The 19026-nt window shown below is 63.9% G+C and overlaps 1 protein-coding gene and 1 long non-coding RNA gene across 3 annotated transcripts in view; one reads left to right on the forward strand and one right to left on the reverse strand.

Moving 5' to 3' along the window:
- The first annotated feature begins 1744 nt into the window (after window positions 1-1744).
- Window positions 1745-4736, forward strand: LOC144615976 (uncharacterized). Its single transcript, XR_013554836.1, has 2 exons — window positions 1745-2581; window positions 2613-4736. It is a non-coding gene; the product is annotated as an uncharacterized LOC144615976 (long non-coding RNA).
- Window positions 4737-16486: 11750 nt separating this feature from the next.
- Window positions 16487-19026, reverse strand: part of PXDN (peroxidasin) — a 76899-nt gene continuing 74359 nt past the window's right edge. For both annotated transcript variants that reach the window (XM_060647468.3, XM_060647459.3), the window contains one exon: window positions 16487-18420. In XM_060647468.3, the coding sequence (XP_060503451.1) occupies window positions 18301-18420 (120 nt within the window). In that variant the 3' untranslated portion in view covers window positions 16487-18300. The remainder of the gene's footprint in view (window positions 18421-19026) is intronic.

The raw sequence follows: 19026 nt of genomic DNA on the forward strand, positions 1-19026 counted from the left end.
CTCTGTCTCAAAAATAAATAAAAACATTAAAAAAATTTTTTTTGAAAAAAAAAGGGAAAAAAGTGTGTTTTTTTTTTCTCTTGTGGCGAGAATTTTAGCACCTCCTTCCTGCTATGTCCGCGGACGGGAGACACGTCCCGGAGCTGCCCTGGGGGGTATTTCGGACCAGAGAGCTGTCGCCTTGGAAGGCCGCAGAGGCTGGAGGGAGCAGCCAGCCCTCTGCCCGCGGGGTCGGACGACACAGTGTCCCTCCAGCCCCGGACTCGCGGTGGGGCACGCGGGCGTGAATTCCTCAGGCCAGAGCAGGAGGGGGGACGATGGCCTCACCGAGACGCCGGCGTGTCCTCCGGTTAGAGAGCAGCCCGAGGTGAGCAGACAGTGAGCAGGCGACACCGTCCTCAAATGTGGCCCTGGTGTCCACACACACAGAAGCTGGAAAAGCTACTTTCTTAAGAGCACAGCGCACGACACTCTCCACAGGCTTGCGGACATAGGTCTTGCAGCCGGGCTCACTTCGGCGCAGGCCAGGCAGCCTTTCGTCCTCAGCGGCCCTCGATCTCTGGGAACCTGGCCGGACGAGCCCTCCGTGCGCTGATGGCCGGGCGGCGAGGGGGGCCCCAGAGCGCGGGGCGCACGGCGGGGAGCAGCGAGGCTCCATCCTCCGGAGAAGCACGTCCCCCGGCCCAGGCTAGAGGGAAGGGGTCAGATGCCACGGGGGCCTCGAGGCTGGCGTCCGTCACAGGGTCCCGGCGTCCCCAGTACGGTGGGAGGAAGGGGTTCCTTCCAACACGAGCCAGGACGTCCTAAACTCCACCCGACGCCTGAGGAGAGACAGCAGGCGAGACGCGAGGGGCTCCGCGGTCACCGCGTGGGAAGTCCTGGTCCCGGGGCTTTTCCTCCGGTCCCTTGCCCACCCGCGCTCTCGTGGCCGTGCTGCAAGCCAGACCCCCCCCCCCCAGGCTGGACGCCCGTCTTGCCCCACCGCTGACCCCACCCACACCCGCGTGGAGCCGGCCCCACGTCCACAGCGCGTCCCCGCCTTCCCTGGCTCAGCATCAGCCACGCCTCAGCCGTGGGCCTCACGTCCAAAGCTACAGACATTTGGTATTGTCACAAAAACGGCTATTTCCTGGTGAAACGTGTCCCTTAAGCCACATCGGCTGCTAGCCCTGACCGCAGAAGCTGCAAGTCAGGAGCCAGGGCGGCGCCGTTCGCAGCCGGAAGGCAAAGGTTTCGGATGAACAAGAGGGTAGAACTGCCGGGCTGGGGACGGCTCGCCTGAGTGGCAGAAACAGGAAGAAGGGATTTGGGGGGATCTGGCATGTGCTCCGTGGGATCTGGGTCCCTTTACAGACCGTCGAGGGCCTGAATGGGCCGCTTCAACATCGGGGTGTGCATCACGCATCATGGAGGGCGCGGGTGGTGAGGGTCCGCCGTACCTCAGGACCCAGCTCTGTCCCGGGACGGGAGTCTCCTTCTGGAGAACCACGGGGTGGGGGGCGTGGGGGGCAAGGAGCAGACGGGGAGGGACAAACAGGAAGCATCTGGTTATGGCACCGCAGCCGGCCTTTTGGGGGCGGACGGGGCGCTCACAGGGGCACGGGGTGCAGTGACCAGGCAGGATGGGCTCCATTCCCGGCCTAGAAATCTGCCTCAACGGGAGAACTTGGCATTTCATCCCTATCGGTCCCAAACCTCCGGAGGGTTCCGAGAAGGAAGGCAGCCAAGTCTGGCTGAGGTCCTGAAGGGAGCTTCCGCGGCTGTGAGGAGGTTCTGGAGCCAGGACATGGGCGCACGCGGACCTGAGCTCATTCCAGAATGTGCTGGGAGGTGGGCGTACAGGGAAGGTTCAGAGCCTGTGTGCCCCAGCTCCCCTGGGACCGCTGGCCGTTTTCAGAGGCACTTGGGGCCGTCCCGCAGGGGCTGCCTGTCACGTGCATCGTGGGGCCACAGTGCTCGCGAGCTTCCCTCCCCGTGCGGGGACTAGACACGAGGGAGGGCTCGTGCGGCTCCTCCCTGCCCCGCGTGACAAGAGCCTGAGACACTGAACACAGACCCCGTCGGTCCCCCGCCCCCTCCCCCACAGATGGGCTCCATGCGGTAAGAGCCCCTCTGGAGAACACAGAGCTGCCTACAAACGCCACGAGAATCTGCACCTGCCACGAGAACTGATTTCTGTTGGCAGCATTGGAACCCTCTCTCCCCAACCACAAACGGAAAAACAATTTTCACTGGAAACGCTCTGGACGACGTGGTTGGTGAGAGCTGTCTTTCTTACGGGCTGTGGTTTCACCAAGGGGAGGCCTTCCCCTTGGCCGTGGGCTGTGGCTGCTTTGCGTCTTTTCCAGTCAAACCCGTGCCCTTCCTGCTCCAACTCTGTGCATCCGAGCAGCCGAGGTGCAGGTCAGGTCAGCTCAGGGCGCTGTGTGGCTCGGGATCCCCGCTCACATAGAGGCCTCGCCCACCTGTCTGCTGCCCTGGAGCCACTCGGACAGAGCGGCCTCGCTTCGTCTGGACCTGAGCGTCCCTGGGGCCGTCCCAGCTGCAGGTGGCCGGCCCCCACCCCGTCCCCCAGCTGCAGGTGGCCGCCCCCCACCCCGTCCCCACCGCAGGTGGCCGGCCCCCACCCCGTGTGCCGAAGCGCTGGGCTGGCGGGGAGTCCGCGAGGGGGGAGCAGGGCTTCCTGAGGCCCGCAGACTGAGACCCCCAACCACACGGGAGGACAGGCACCGGGAAGCCGCACGTTCCCGCGTCTGAGAGGTCGGTCCCTCGCCTCGCCCAGAGCACGCGCCCCACGGCCGTCCCCGACGTCCCTCCTCCTGCTCGCTATCCGGGGTCCCCTTGTGACTTCGCCTGTTCGCGGAAGTGCGCTGCAGCCCCGCATCGGCACCGTCAGGCCGCTGGCGCCCCAGGAAGCGGGGGGGCCGCCCTGCCCACGGTCCTGCCGCGGGGACGAGGCCACGCCCCAACTTCCTGCTTCAGCTCCTCCCGCAATCAAGCTCCTTCTCGCGGTCCACTCGGCGGCGCGGTCTGCGTGGGCGTTTTGGGGCAATTTTGTGCTTGGTGGCGGTTCCTCCGTTTAAGATGGCCGCTCTGGGCAGCCTCACGGGGACCGCCCACGAGGCGGAGGTCACGTTCAAGCCAGGGGATCACAAGCTGGAGGAAGCGGGGGCACGACACCTGGATACGTGAATGAAGTGAATGTGTCGTCCTGCACGGGAGCTGCGTGCCCTGCGGTTACATGCGTGTGATTTAGAAACTCAGTGGCCCCCGAGACACACGGTGGCAGAGCCCCTGGCCCCTCTGCACGGCCGCTGGGGCCACATCTCGCTGCGAGGACCAGCCTCCACCCCGGCCGCCGCTTGTGCTGGAGAAACGCGCCTCCTCTGGGCATCGGTTCCCATCGAAGCTGCCGTATTCCCACCAACCCCCAAGGTGACTGACCCAGCCCCGCCAGCGGCCGCTTCTCCCTGGGTCTGTGAACAGCGTCTGGACCCTGGGCCTCCTGGTCTCCTCTGGGGGAGCAGGGGACGCGCTGTGGACGCTCACCCAGCTTCACATTCCCGCTGAGCAGAGGCTCTAAGACACCGAGCCGGAGGTGGGGACCAGCAGGGGCGGAGCCCTGACAGTAGAGGGTCCTGCGGTCGCCCTGGAGACCCCCCCTGGAGGGCGGCAGCTGCGTTCCCTTGGCCTCTGCTGGTTCCAGCGACAAAGGCTCTGACATTCCAAGCTGTGGGTCTGGAGTCAACGCTTCCTGTTTTAGATTCCAGCCGGAGGGTGTGCTCGGCATCCCCCAGAGTCTCCGAGGCACCAGCAAATCCCGCCATCCCTCCCCAAGGAGCAAGCGCAGGGGACGCCAACGCTGACGCTGCTCCAGGAGAGAGGAAGGGTGCTACTCGCCCCGTCCTACCTGAAGAGAACGCGAACCTGAAAGGTGCCTGTGGAGTCGTGCTGTTCGGACACCGGTCTCACAAGAAAAACTCAAAGCAAACGTTGGTTTTCCACTGCAGCACGTTGGCCGTTACAGTGAACAAGAAGGCGGGAAAAGAGCAAATCTCTTGGTGCCTCAGAAATGCCCGGAGAAGGTGCTGGAAACACCTGTGGAGCCAAGGAGCCGGTTGCCACGGGAACGAGGGGCCGCGAGGCCACACCAGAGGGCGAGGCCAAGGCAGAAGGCACGTGTATTTTGTTCCACATGATCAGCTCTGAGCTTGAAAACAGTGAACCGTCACCTACTCACGTTACAAGAACCATGAATCAAAACTATTGTAATACAGAGAAAACAGTCAAAACTTACACAGAACGTAAGAACTGTGGCCACTTACGCATCTAGGAAGCAAATCCCACTTGTCACCACGTGTCTCCCTCTCTGAGACCCAAGCCAGCCTGCAGAGAGGAGAGTCCAGAAGCCCGAGCGACGTGCACGTAAACGCAGTGGGGTAGGTATTGTTTTGGTCTCCACTCGCCACAGAGACCTTCAGGGACAACCGGGGCCCCCAGCTGCTCCCTGGGAAGACACACGTGTTCATCTTCTGCCATGGGAGGGACACCAGTGACGAAGGGGGGGCTGGTGGAGCGCTCAGGGAAACCGAGGCACGAGGACAGCAGACACCGGAACAGGGCCGGGAGCCCAGGGTCTGTGTCTTCTTGGCTTTGATACATGAAATCACTTTCCTTTCCTTTGATAACCCGTGTTGTTTCCCAAATTATCACAAACCAGGCGGCTTTAAACCAAAGGAACTTGTCCTCTACTGTTCTGGAAGCTGGAGACCCAAAGTCAAGGTATGGGCAGGGCAGGGCCGCATCCCTGATTCCTGGGCTCGTGGCCACCGCGTCCCTGCTTCCTGGGCTGGTGGCCGCTTCGTCCCTGCTTCCTGGGCTCGTGGCCGCCTTGTGCTCTTCCCTGCGTCTTTGCGCGTCCTCTTGTGCCTCTCACAAGGGTGCCGTGGGATTTAGGGCCATCGCCTCACAGCACAATTGCTTCCTGCCCTTACCTTAATTACATCTGCAAAGACCCTTCCTCCAAATAGTCACTAATGAGGCCCGGGCGACTTGGATTTGGGGGACACTATTCAACCCCCCACACCCCCTCCACTAACTCCCTTTGCTCTGATGAGAACCTCACATCCTTGGTCCAGCGCCCAAGGGTGTGCGTGCTCTGGTGGCCCCCAGCCCCGTCCTGGGCCCATCTCAGGTCAGACACAGGCGCCTGGCGGCCTCTCCTCCAATGTGCCACACGTGTCCCACTGCAGGACCCTCCTCCTGTCCTCACCACCCCGCCGTGTTACAGACACTTCCCTCTGATCCACTTACCCGTATTATGACGTTACTGTGGCCGTCTTCCCAGGCCCGTGTGCCCACCTCTGCCCGCAGTGTGTCACCGGGGCCAGGGGGAGCTCCCTGCGCGGTCCACACACAATTCAGGGGCAGACCAGACCTCCGGAAGATCCTGGTCTGCGGCTAACAACCCCTGGTGAGCTGTGCTCCGTCCTCAATAGCACGAACCTGACACGTTCTGTGGGGCGCACCGTTTGCCGCAGGAGATGCCGGGACACCCGCACGAACCCCCTCGCTGCCTCAGCAACGGAGCTCTCCCAGCCCGCGGACCCTCCAGACCTTCATCCCGGGACTGGTGCCCTACAGCGTGTCTCCTTCGCAAACCCCTGAGGCCAGCTTTATTTCATTTCAAGCCCGGGGGGCAGGAACTGAGGTGTCAGGCAGTGGGGGCAGGGCTTGCGTGGGGCCCGAGCCGCACACACACCAGAGAGGAGGCGGCCGCCACAGAAGGAGCTGGACGCCGTCCACAAACGGGCTGTTCCCAGGAAGGTGGAAAGTATGTGATGAGAACAGCAGATGGTTCCAAACTCCCAGCCCCGGGAAGGAGGCCCTGGCACAGCTGGGGACGCTCGGGAGTCCACTAGGCGGGGTCCCTTGGTCGGGGGGCAGGGGTCCTGCACAGAAGCCGCCTGGGCTGTCCCAGGCTCCCCGTGCCGGCCAGCGTCCCATCCCCTCCTGTTGACGGGGGAGCAGGACCCGCAGGCAGAGCCCTGGGGGCCGACCCCGGCCCGGCGACCTCAGAGGGGTCACTGAGCCAAACAGACAATGAGGTTAACTCGGTCGCGACCCAAAGTCAGACGTCCCAATGCCTCAGACCCACCAGTGGCCTTCCTCCCGCCTGCTGCCCAGCTCAGGGGTCTCCGGGGCTCGCTTCCTACCAGGAGGGCAACGGTGTAAGCCGACGGGTTCACGGCCCCCTTGGGTTTAGGGAACCCCAGAGAATGACACGGTGACGTTGTCACCTACGGAGAGAGCACTGCGCGCACAGGCGACCATGTTGGGCACTGAACTAAGCAGGACAGAAACCAGGAGGGGCCGGTGGACTCCTCCAGACCTACTGTCTCTGTGAAGAGGTCACTGATTTCAACATTCAGATCGCTTTCGTGCGCAGAAAGTCCGCAGCCTTTCCAATTAGCCTGTTTATAAGCCTGACGGAAGGATTTTATACAAACCCTCCCGCCTGCACACCCTAACCGGGGCACGCTCTTCCTTCCCACACTCTGGGAACCAACCCCACATCCACCTCAGTGCACGGACCGCGTCTTCTGCACCACCTGTGACCACGATCGAGATGCCAACGTCTGCCGTTAGGGACAAAAATCACCTCAACCACACAGCAGGGGGACCTTCTCACCCACTTTTATCGGGGTGATTGGACCCTGAAAATCCGAGACGTGACCAGATACCAGTACGTCCATTTCCTGGAAGCAGGCTGTGAGCGCGAGCCTGGGGCCACGAGGGCGGTGACCACGGAGAGGGTCCACCAGTGTCTGCAGGCAGACATGTCCTCCGTGACTTCTGCTCAGTCCCCAATGGCGTCACACTCGGTAGGACTGGACTCCTATTCACCTGCCCGCAGCGATGTCTGCCCGTGGGGACGCTGGGCTCTGTCCTTGGGGTGTGCGGCCTGGCACAGAGACCTCGCGGGCCAGGGCATATGACCAGGAAAGACCCCAGAGGAGGTGGGGACTGGGGCCGAGGGACGGGGGTGTTGCAACAGGAGGCTCCCGGCCAGCAGCGGGGGTGGCCAGTGGGGGGAGGGGGGTCAGCGGGGGTGGCCAGTGGGGGCGGTCAGTGGGAGGGCCAGCGGGGGGCGGCCAGTGGGGGGTCAGCAGGGGATGGCCAGTGGGGGGGTGGCCACTGGGGGGGCGGCCAGTGGGAGGGACAGCAGGGGGTGGCCAGTGGGGGGGGGGTCAGTGGGGGGGCGGCCAGTGGGGGAGGTCAGTGGGGGGGCCAATGGGGGTCAGTGGGGGGGCGGCCACTGGGGGGGCGGCCAGTGGGAGGGTCAGTGGGGGGGGCGGCCAGTGGGGGGTCAGCAGGGGATAGCCAGTGGGGGGGGGTCAGTGGGGGAGGCCAGTGGGGGGTCCGCCAGTGGGGGGTCAGCGAGGGGGCGGCCAGTGGGGGGGTCAGCGGGGGGGGCGGCCAGTGGGGGATCAGCAGGGGATGGCCAGTGGGGGGTCAGCCAGTGGGGGGTCAGCGAGGGGGCAGCCAGTGGGGGGGTCAGCGGGGGGGCGGCCAGTGGGGGGGGGTCAGTGGGGGACCAGCGGGGGGTGGCCAGTGGGGGGGGCGGCCACTGGGGGGTCAGCCACTGGGGGGGTCAGTGCGGGGGGGGGGCAGCCACTGGGGGGTCAGTGGGGGGGGGCCAGTGGGGGGTCAGCCAGTGGGGGATCAGTGCGGGGGGGGGAGGAACCAGTGGGGGGTCAGTGGGGGGCGGCCAGCAGGCGTGGCAGGATGCACCCAGTCAGCGGGGGGAGCTATCAGTAGGAATGGCCCCATCCCCCTCCCCCGCTGTGTCCCCCCACCAGCCACCTTCCTGCCGAAAGTCGCGGGGGGAAGTCTTGTCAGCCTCAGAGTGTACGAGAGCTGTGGGCCCTGGGACTGGCGCTCGGGATCTCCCGGGGGCCCCGGACCCCATCTGGGTCACTGGGGCGACACCGGGGTGGGCGCTCGGGGGAAGCTACAGGGCCCGTGATGCGGCCTGCAGCCCTGCTGGGGTCAGGCCGTGCCGCGCGGAAGCCGTGCGGGCCAAGTCTCCTCCTGGGGGTGGGGGTGGGGGGCTCCAGAGGAAGACGTGCCTCCAGCCCAGCCCCCGGCAGACGGCTGGACAGCGGGCCGGCCCGGCAGGCGTGCTCACCGGCCGGAGGACCAGATTCATTTGCAAAGCAAACGGTCAACCAAACCGGGATTTTTACTAACGCTCCGGGTCACCGACTGGCCTTCTCGAGGCCACAGATCACGTGGCTGCGAGGACAGCTCAGGACCCGGCAGGCTCGTGGCCCGCTGCCCCACGCAGGCCCGCCTGTGCTGTGAGACCTTGTGAGGAGAAGCCGGACTTCGGGGTTTCTGTGTGGGAGTGCCTAAGCTTTGTGACGGTCCGTGTGCCACGAAAAGCCACGTCACTAGAAGAATCCGGCGACTTCCGCCTTCAGCATCCCCCCCTCCCACCCCGAGATTGGGGAGCTCTGACGCTTACGGGTTATCTTTCCTGCACACGTGACACGGCGTCTCTACACACGAGTTACGAGACCGATCGTTTCCGTGTAACACAGCCGCTGATCTCCAACGTCCACACTCGTCGGTCACACCTGGCAAACACACCTGCTGATGCACTTGGCTAACACAATGGGCGGTGTCTGTGGGCAGGACCCAGGGGGGAAGCCCGTCGGCATGCGGATCAGATCGTTCCTGGATGTGTCACACTGCCCGCAGAGGAAACCAGTTCATCAGCCCGTGGACCACGAACGCACTGACCCCCGGGGACCGTGTCTGCGGGTGACATCACTCGGCTGTTTTCCAGAACCAGCTGCCGTCGGGCATGTCACTGGTGGCCCGGACCCTGCTCCACTGTTCTCAGGAAGAAACTGTTGGCCCCACATGAGGCCCGCAGGTCTGTTAATGGGGGGCCAAGCTTGGTGAGGGGAGAAGCCGGCCAGAAACACAACCAAGATGCCCACCTCCCCACACACCAGAGCTCCCCCAGCTTTTCTGTGCCACCTCTGCTTGGGGCACGGCCCCCCTGCAGGCCGGGAGCCCCTCCTCATCAGGACACCCCCCCCCTCGCACGCTGGGAGCCCCTCCTCGGCTCCAGGACATAGCCCCGCCCTCCTCATGGAAGGACCGCCCCCCCTTACAGAAGCGAGCACGCACACACGTGAATGTCTAGTGTAGTGAACACCTATCTACGAACAGCACGTGATGACCTATCTGCACGAACATACATTCATATGTACGCAAGTACCTAAAACATCATGTCAGTAGGGGTGCATCGCCTTCCAGCCCAAAGCACAGCAGACAGAGGCCCTCAGCACCTGCGTGCACTTCCTTGGGGAACACGGTTCCGGAACGACAGGGGCCAGCCCCGTGCCCTTACAAGGCAGGAAGGTTTGTGTCAGTGTAACAGCTGAAGACTTCCCGGCCAAGGAGCTCCGAGTGGGTCCGGCTCAACCGGCAAGGCTCTGCAGGCTGGTCCGGGGCTGGTCGGGGCTGGGGAGGCGTCCCGCACGGGGAGTTAAGTGGAGAGGCCCCAGGGCCCCGGGCCGTGGAACAGACGTGCAGCCCAGCTCAGGCCACGGGGAGGGTTCCGGGCCGCAGGAGAGTCCAGGCATAATCTGTCGCCTCTGAAAGTGAGCACGTGGGGGGCAGAGAGGACTGGCCTGGGGCACAAGTGACGGTGGTTGCCCGGCAAGCAGCCATGTCCCACAGGGGTGGCGTGAACGAGAGAGGCGGTGTGGTGTGTGGCCTCAGGCTGGGAGCAGAGGCAGTTAGTCGTGTGGGAGAGGAGGCGTGGACCTGTGGGCGGGAGAGTCCGAGCCCTGCCGTCTGGTTTGCAGCAACGCCCTTTGCACGAGCTGGGACCCCCCGCCTCCCCACATTCCGTCCAATGGCCGGCCGGGCGCCCAGCGCCTCGTCCAGCAAGGAGACTCTGCCCGCCCGCCCCAGAGCCACCAGGCGCCAAAGGCAGGAAGCTCGAGGCCACCTCAGGCTCACGGTGCTTTGGCAGGGGCCTGGTTCTCTGCTGTCCAGACCCTGGACCCCTCTCTCTTCCACCCACAGGCTCAGATCTCCTTCTGCTCGGCGTCTTCATGCTAACACACTCTAAGCCTACTCGAGCGTCTGGGGTTTGGTAAAACCAAAGGGGAAAACCCCCCACAAATTCCTCTGCCTTGAGCCTCATCACTTTCTCCCGTGTGGACACCACAGAACAGAATCCAGCCACAGACCACGAGGTCGGTGACGAGAACCACTGTTCGATTTTCTCGGCGCTGCTCCAGCATTCAAGGCTGGCATCCCGTCCTGAAAGCCACCCAGGGCCTAGCAACTCTTCCACAAAAGCCACAAGCAAAGTTCAGAGAGGCTGAGCACTGCACCTGTATCACACAGCTGGAGAGAGCCCGGGTCTGTCCTCCCGGGCGGTGACCGCTGTTCTCGACCGTCAGCCCATCCGTCCAGAGGCGGGTTCCGGGAAAGCTGCGTGCTGGGGGCCACGCTGGGGTCCCTGCTCCTCCCCCACCCCCCGCATCCCGATGAGCTGGTGCCCCCAGGTGTCCTCACGACAAGCCCACCCCGTCCCCACCCGAGGGGTCACCTTGCTGATTCCAGCACAAGGGACGTGTTAACGAGAAGAACAAGATCTTGAGGAGGACATGTGTTCCCCCAAAACAGCACCCGTTAGCCGGACTCGCAGGGCCCCAGCCCACCCTGCCGCGGGCTCTCCGCCCGAGCCACCGCCGAGTTTCGGGCCCTTCCAGAAAGCAGACGTGCCGCGCTTCTCTGGACATTGCATCACGACGCCTCAAACGTGCAGACGAGAACGCGCATCGTCGGCAGGTCTGGGAGACACGCGGCTGTGGGCACAGCTGACAGGTGGTACCTGGTGGTGCAGATGAGGCTGCGGGCTCCAGACGGAGAACCTCGAGGCAGCTGCGGACCCGGCTCCTACCCGTGCCCCTTCCCGTCCGCCTGGGAGCCACCATGCCGGTGGGCGGGCGCCTGTGTTCACACCGCTGGCCCGGTCTCCCTACAGAACCTGCACCTGTCCTTTGCCTTCTGTCAGGTCAGGAGGATGACTTCCAGCCAGACTGGCCAACAGGACGGTGCAACACGCTCCGGTTATTTCCAGACGGCGCTCACGGCAGCCTCCCTTACACCCGGGACCTCGGGAAACAGACGCGTGAGGAAGACGATCCGACAACAGGACCAACGTCCTGAGCGAGTCAAGGGCCCAGGCGTCCCCTCCTGGACTCCCCTCACGGACCAGGACTGTGCACCAAAGGCAAGGGATTCCCTGGGGCCGCGGGCGACACAGCGGAGGAACAGTGGGTGCCGGGCGAGCGCGTCCAGCCCCGTGCCGTGTCCGGCACTCAGGTCGCTAGACCCAGGCGGGACCCGGACAGACGCACACACACCCAGACACGCACACGCGGCCTGAATCCGGGGCCAGCTCCCTCAGGCCTCATCCGGAAACTCTACTCCCGGAGAAAGCAACGGAGTCACTTGAATTCTCACACCATTCGGCCCGAGAGCCTCACACCCGGTGCGGCCGTCTGGGCGGCGGGGGCAGGAAGGAGGGCAGCGTGCCCTTGCTCTGCAGCGGGCGCTCCAGGAAGGCTTCCCGGCAGCAGGGGCCTGACCACGCGTCTCCCTCCAACGGCTGCTTGTGGGGAAAACGAACGGGTCTGGATCCCCCTGGAGGCTCCACTTCAGCCTCCCCCGACACGTGCGGCCTCACGGCTCTGAGCCGTGTCTCCGTGGCCTCAGTGATGACCCACAGGAGGCGCTCTGCCAAGTGCAGAGAACCAGGCGCGCCACCGGAGGGCCACCGATCAAGCGAGCAATCCCGCCGGCTTGTGGCACAGGGCTGACACCACGTGCACCTGTGACGGCCACGAATGAGCCAACTGACTCGCGCCTTCTCCGCCACGAAGTCCCACTCCCTGAATTCTGGACCGAGCGGGGTGGTCGGGTATTCTGTCCCTTCTCCGCGGCCACCCACCACGTGTCCTCACGTCCCCAGCCCCACAGAGCGCGGGCCACGGCCTGGTGCTCGGTAACCAGCTGAACAAGCGGCGGACAGAGGCGGCCAGTTGGGTGGTCGGAACCTGGGGGGCACCTACGGCCCCGTCACCAGCCCGGGTCAGTGTGTGTCCACCGGCGGGCAGCTCCGAGCGGAGCCTGGCTGACCCCACCCGAAGACGAGCCGCAGACCAGAGGATCCGGGACGCAGCTGGCAGAGGTTCCCGGGGACAGTCAGCCCACAGGAAACGCGCTGCGTGGCCGTGGACCCGGGGGGCTCGGACCACGTTCTCCCTGCCAGACAGACGCCCACGACGCGGGCACCGCGGCTCCGCCCGACACGCCGTCCCCGGCAGCGTGCGCATTTCTGTCCTTTTCCGGCGACCTTACCGTAGTCACTTCAAAGCCACGCTCACCGGCGGGATCACTCCCAGCGCAAAGGGGCGGCAGGGTCCCATGGGAGCAAGCAGCAAGCCACTGGCAGGGCAGCGGCCCACCCTCGCCTCGTGTCTTCACGCGCACTGCCTGCAAAGTGAAGACATTTCGCCCCCATCGCCTGCAGGCTGGGTCCCTCCCCTGAAGAGTCAGGGGGCTGCTGCCCACGAGGAGTGGGACCAGCAGTGACTCCTGAAGTAGAGGAGGGTGCACGGCGCGGAGGACGGGTGTGCGGGGGGAGCTGTGATCTGGCCGGGGACCCAGGGGCCGAGCCGCGGAGAAGATCCACGAGGCTGGCGGTGAGCAGAGCACAAGCCCCGCCCTCCGACACTGTCCCAGGCGTGGCCACGGCCACCACAGAGACAGGTGGTGCGGGGACACGAGGAGGAGGAGGAGGAGCAGGCAGACACAGAGGCCGCGGGAAGGAGGCTGGCGACGTGGAGGCCCCTCTGGGTGCAGGAGCTCGGTCTGTGCACTGACACTGGGCACGGCCGCTGGCCTCCAATGAAGCCATTCCAGGTCACGGCGGGAGAGGCTTCTCTACAAAACTTCGCTCTCTGTGGGTGCGGGCGGCAGACGAACCGAGGCCGGAGTTCTGCGTCCCCCCCCCCTTTCCAGGGCGCAGCAACGGGGCCGGACGGTTCCAGGAACCAGGCGGTGCCACCCCGGCCCGAGTCTGTGCCGGGCCGGCGACACCCGGGGCTCGTGCGGCGGGTGTGGACGGGAGTCTGGCACGGGTCGTGGTCACAGAGGCGACGGATTCCAGTCCACGCTGCAGGTCAGCACCGTGGAGGAAGGACTGAGCCCCGAGCCACCCGTCAGTCAGGGGCTCGGGCAGAGCAAAGACTTCACGAGATGTCGGCGGCCGCCCGCTCGGGGTCGAGGAAAGCAGGCGGCACCGGCCTCCGTGTCAGAAGTGGGTCCGGCAGGTGCGGACCCCTGGGGGCGCCGAGCCCAGCCCGGCGGTCCACGCGCACCGGCCCGCGCCTCCTCACCGAGCCCCCTCGCTCCAAGTCGTGACGGGAAACGTGGATGGCGTCACCTCCCGGCGCGGTAGTTTTTAGGGAACAGACACGCGTGTTCTCAGCGAGTCGGCCGGCAAGGGCTCTGTCTGTCTGTCCGGACTTGCTCTGCTTTCTGGAGACAGAATAAGAGGATCAGTCTGTGTGCGGGAAGGACGAGGACGGTCGGGAAGGCGCGTGGAGCTTCTGTTGTCATGTTGTCACCGCACAGCTCCGGGCTTCTCGGGGAGGGTCGCCAACCACTCGAGCGGGATTCGGTCGCGGCAAACACTTTGCAAACGACCGTTTCCACGATGCTTCAGGCGATGATCAACGTCGGAAAGAGCAGAAAGCACAGTGAAAGCCAGACTCCTGTCTTCATGCCCCAAAGCTCTGAGAGAGAAAAGCCAGTCGGCAGCGGGCACGCACCTGAGCCCTCCCTGCAAGTGACACGGGGCGTGGGTGTGTCCCTCCCCGCTCAGTCACAAGACCGCGGAGGAAGCTGTTCCTGGCAGAACCGTAGGCGGCCAGCTGTCAGGAATCAAAGCGGGAAAATGGGACTTTGAGATTACCGTGCGAAGTCAGGGAGACGTTCAGGACACTGGCTAAGGCTGCTGGGGGCCTTCGGGAGCAGCTCTCCTTCCTCGGACGCCGGTCTCTGCACAAGGAAACCAGACAGACGCCCAAACAGCAGACAGAGACTGAGTTACTTTCAACAAATCCCACCAACATAGAAATGGGCACCACTGGAGTTTCTGGAACCTTCTAGATCCAAATGTGCTATCTCCCGCCAACGCGTCACAGTTTGGACTGTGACAATACTCATTACCCTGAACACAGATGGCTGAGAACCCACATCTGGAAGATTTGAAGCTTACTGCGTGCACTCAACAGCTGAAGAGCAGGGACGCCATCTGGTCAGGGCCTTGGTTACTCTCACTGGGACCCCAGAGGGAGCCTGGGAGGGACGAGCAGGAACCAGGGGGAAGGTGCAGAGCTGGGCCCTCTGCTCGTGGCTCCGAGGGCTGGCGGGGTCTGGACTCCCCCACCTGCTTTCCACCTGCAGGAGGCCCCAAGCACTGTCACCTGGCACGCCGTCACCCCAAACACAGCCACCCGATGTGCACGGTCACCCCACGCACTGTCGCCCGGTGCCCTGTCACCCCCCACCCTGTCACCCGGCACCATCGCGGGGGCCACCTGCCCTCTCTGCACCGCAGGGTGACCCGACTCCCACCTGGGCACGCCATATGCTCTCTTGTCTCACGGCTTCAGCTGGGAAGTGATGATGTGGTAAAGCCACAGAAGGTGACAGAAGATCCCATCTGTGCAAATCAGATGATTTCCTGAAACTTTGTCCAAATGGCAAATACGTCTTTTGTAAATATCAAATACGTTTAAAATGTGTTTGTCGAGTTCCTGGAACACATCTGAGAATCTTTTTGGTGAATCACTTGGCAAATCAAACACAACTACTTAGGTCATTTGGCGTGCAAGTCTGTACACAGGAAACAGGTGTCAGGGGCTTTCTGAAAGGCAAGACTCTATACGTTCTCCACGGTTTTTAAAGCAAGCTCCAAATGACCCACTTTTGCCACTTTCACATTCTCCATTTCACTTAAAATAGGTAAACAGCACTCACTCCCTGCCCCCCCCAACCATGTTCCACACCGACTGGGAAAGTGTCCCCTGGCCTCCTGTTGGCCGGGCCGCGGGTGGTCCCGGTGAACCAAACACCTGTGTACCTTGGCCCCTGAGGGCTGCGCCCCCCCCACCCCAGACCCTCCCTCCGGGACTGCCATCCCAGGGGTGGCCGGCACACGGAACAGGTGTCGGTCTTGGGGGAGGGGGAGCAAGACGAGAGGCCCAGGGCCTGATCTGCACCCCACCTCATCCAGCGCTTTTCCCCACCTTTGGCGACACGACACGCCCCCTGCGTCCTCGGCCTGGGCACGTGCTCCCCAAGCTCCGGCTCATGGCCACCTCGCGACGCTGGAGTTTAACGGAACGGGATTCTGTTCACGTCACACAAATACGTAGCATTACACACGTCTAAGGAGAGACGAGAATTCTTGCGTGGCTGGCGAAGAGCGGTTGCAAGCTCCCCACGACCCCGAGCGGGCGCGCCATCGAGGACAGAGAACGCGTCGCTAAAGCATCCGGGAACTGAGGGCCTCAGCTCCCCAGACTTGGGTGTCACACAGCCACTCGCGTGTCTGGCTGGGAAGCAACTCGGCAGTTTGAGAAACGCGTGCGATTTTCCCTGGTGTTCACTCCCTGTTCTCCTTGCAATAACAGCGTAAAGAACCGACTCTTCCAGAGACGGGAAGGTGCCCCACCCCCTCCAGTGCCCCTCGGAGCAGCGTCCTCTCCTCTCGCACCCAGAGCCCAGACCAGGGCGGGTCCCCGGAGGAACAGCCCGCGTCTGTCACCTCCGTCTCTGGGACCCCTGCAGAGTCCGCGTGTCGGCCGGGGCCACACGGCGTCTCTGGCAGACACGTCTTGGTCCAGGTCCAGACCGCGACACGTCACGCTCCCCTGAGATCGAAACGGCAAAGCGCCTCGGCCTGTGACAGCGTCCTAGCTATTTGAGAGCAGAGTCCGTTTGTTTGTTTGTTTGTTTTGAGAGGGAGGAGGGGCAGAGAGAGAGAGAGAGAGAGAGAGAATCCCAAGTAGGCTGTGTGCTGTCAGCACAGAGCCCGAAACGGAACTCGATCCCACAACTGCGGGATCATGGCCTGAGCTGAAATCGTGTTCGACGCTAAACTGACAGAGCCCCCACGGGCCCCAAAGCATCTGTTCTAACTCCGCTTCCGTTTCTCTGCCTTCTCTCACATTTTCGTGGGACACCGTGCACGGGCAGAGCAGCTTGGGCTCTCTCCAGGAGCTGCCTCGGGTCCCGACCTTGCTGTCGGCCTCCCAAGGGCCCCCAAGGTGCTGCCCCGACGACGGGCTGAGGGAAAAAAGAACGCCACTCTCCGTTTGAAAACGTGGCCCATTTATTTGAACTGAAGGCATCGTTACATAGTGCAAACGTTTCTTTGGTATGAACTGGTTACAATGAACGTAAAAAGGCACTTGTCTGTTGGCAACAGTCAGAAAGTAAATAAATATGTACACTCGCCTCACGTCACCGTGGCTGCCGAGAGGGCCCCGGGACCCCGCCCGCAGCTCGGACGCTCCGCGTGAGATTAATCCGGTGGCCCCGCCACATTCCACGTTCCCGCTGTGGTTCCAGACAGGCACCGCGAGTCACAGGCAGCCGCGCCTCCGGGTAGAGGACACAGTCCCAGTCACCCGTTCTAGCCCACGTGCATGTGCCTCCAAGCAAAACCACAATCCGCCACCAAGGCGCCTGGAGACGCCGGCTGCTCGCAGAGGGTGGGGTCCGCTGCCGTTCTACACCTGAGCAACCTCCACAACTGTCACGCTGTGCACAGTCCTCCGCTCTCTACTCGACAGAAATCGGTTCTAGGGTTTGGGTGTTAAAAGTGACTTGATCCCTCAGGGGCAGTCCCACGCCCCACGGAACACCAGCTTGTATTTACCACTCAACGTGACGAGGATGAGAAGTCAAGTTGGCTGTGTTTAGAGCCGCTGTGAACACGCTCATGGCGGGGATGTGCACTCCCTCCCACGGTTGGGGCCGGCTGGTCACAGAGCCGGGGTCTCCTGCTTCCGGAAGGAAGGCCGTGCCGGGCCCAGGTCGGGCTTCGAAACTGCTCACGACGTGCCCGACGGCCTCCCGGCCACCCCAGGGATGGGTTGCGACCCCCCAGCCCGGGACGCGCCCCCCACATACGAAACCACCTGTGACCTCGGGGCACTTCCCACGGCGCCCGCACGTTCAGGGACACGTTTCTGAGGACACAGATCACTTCATATTGAAAACAAAGAAGAAGGTTTCTGGTCAATTGAAAAGAGAGACCACGAGGTATGATGGTTGCTCTTCACTGAATTCGGAGACGACTTTCGCACAGTGGAAGGCATTTCTCTGCCACCCGAACACCGCAAACATGGGCGCAATCTCGTCAAACATCCTGCACTTTGAAAATACAGATGAGGTATAGGGACTGATTGTTTCCTTAAGGCACTTACACAACCTGAAGTCACAAAGTCGCCAACACCGACTCCTCCGTCGGGAGAGGCCTCCGTGCGGGCACCACACCCGGGGTTGAGCAGGAATGGGGGGGGGAGGGGGTTCCACACTCGGTCCACCCCAGGCGGTGCCACGCAAGCCGTGGTTTCTGCACGTGGCTGGATGTCCTCACGGGAGACATGCTGGAGGTCGCCGGCGAGCGGGGGCTGAGCCGCGGGGCCGTGTGCTCCCTGCTGGTGTCGGGTCGGGCCCGGGGAGCCCGCACCCGCCGCCCGGACGTCAGCCGGCTCTCCCACCAGCCTGCCCGTCGGCCAAGTGCTGATCCCGCTCTCCCTGCGGTGCGCTTCCTTCTGGCGGCTCCGTGACGCGCCCTCACGGCGGGCGGCTGCCGAGCTCCAGGCGTCGGAGCCCAGGGGACGAACGTTTGGTTGGGGAGACGAGTAGCGTCCAGGAACACGAATCCAGCAGCCTAAATAACTGGACCGTGCAACTTACTAGTAGCACCAATTTGTCGTTAAAAAAACTTAAATAAAAACCTGAGAATCTAACGTGAAGTCAGGACGTGTGTCCGTGGTTTCTCCTCCGCCAACGCTCTGCTCTAAGCACCTGTGCTCCTCCGGAGACAGAAGGGGTCCCGGGCGGCGATGGTCCCTCTCGTCCACACGCCCCGCACGGGCGCCGAAGGCTTCACGGAGCCTACGGCCTCTTCCCCGAGCCGTCTCTCGGGCAGGCCGGACAGCAGGCCCCGGGGGCTCTCACGGGCGCTGGGCAACCGGCAGGCTGGCAGGCTTCCACAAAGCACGTGACCTGCCCGTCCTGGAGGAGAGAGGCGCCAGCACCGGTCAGCTCCTGGGGTGCGCGTCCTGGGCGCCGCCCGCCCTCCCCCACCCGCCTGTGCCCGAGTTCTCTGGTGCACTCTCTGTAACACGGGGGCCGTTCTCCGGGTGATTCACGGCTTCGGACACTCTGTACTTCTTCCGCGAGGTCCCCGCCCTCGGCTCCCCACCCTGAGGACAGCCCGGGACCTGGGGCTCAGCACACCCTCCCGGCCCCACCCCTGAGACCCCGCGTCCGGGGATGTCAGCCAGAGGAGGACAAAGTCAGGAGGCGCGGTCCCTGCCCTGCCCAAACACGACAACCGCCAGGGATCCCGGGGCGCCTGCCTGGCCCACTGCCCTGTGCTGTGCCCCCAGCCTCTGCACCCAGCCTCCGGCCCGGGCACCACAGCGGCCCGTCCCCTTCCTCTGGAGGCCCAGGCCACCCGGCGGGACCAGCCTCCTCGCTGGTATAGGCACCTCAGCGGCTGCTCGGGCAGCCCCGTAACGGCGGCTCTCGGGGAAGAGCCACCCCCTCCCCAGACAAGCACTGGGGCCTCTGGCGGACCCTGCGGCCGCCCGCCCCGGAGCCCACGTGCCGGGGCCC

Source organism: Panthera onca, chromosome A3 (genome assembly GCF_046562875.1).
Source record: "Panthera onca isolate mPanOnc1 chromosome A3, mPanOnc1 haplotype 2, whole genome shotgun sequence".
NCBI classification, from domain to species: Eukaryota; Metazoa; Chordata; class Mammalia; order Carnivora; family Felidae; genus Panthera; species Panthera onca.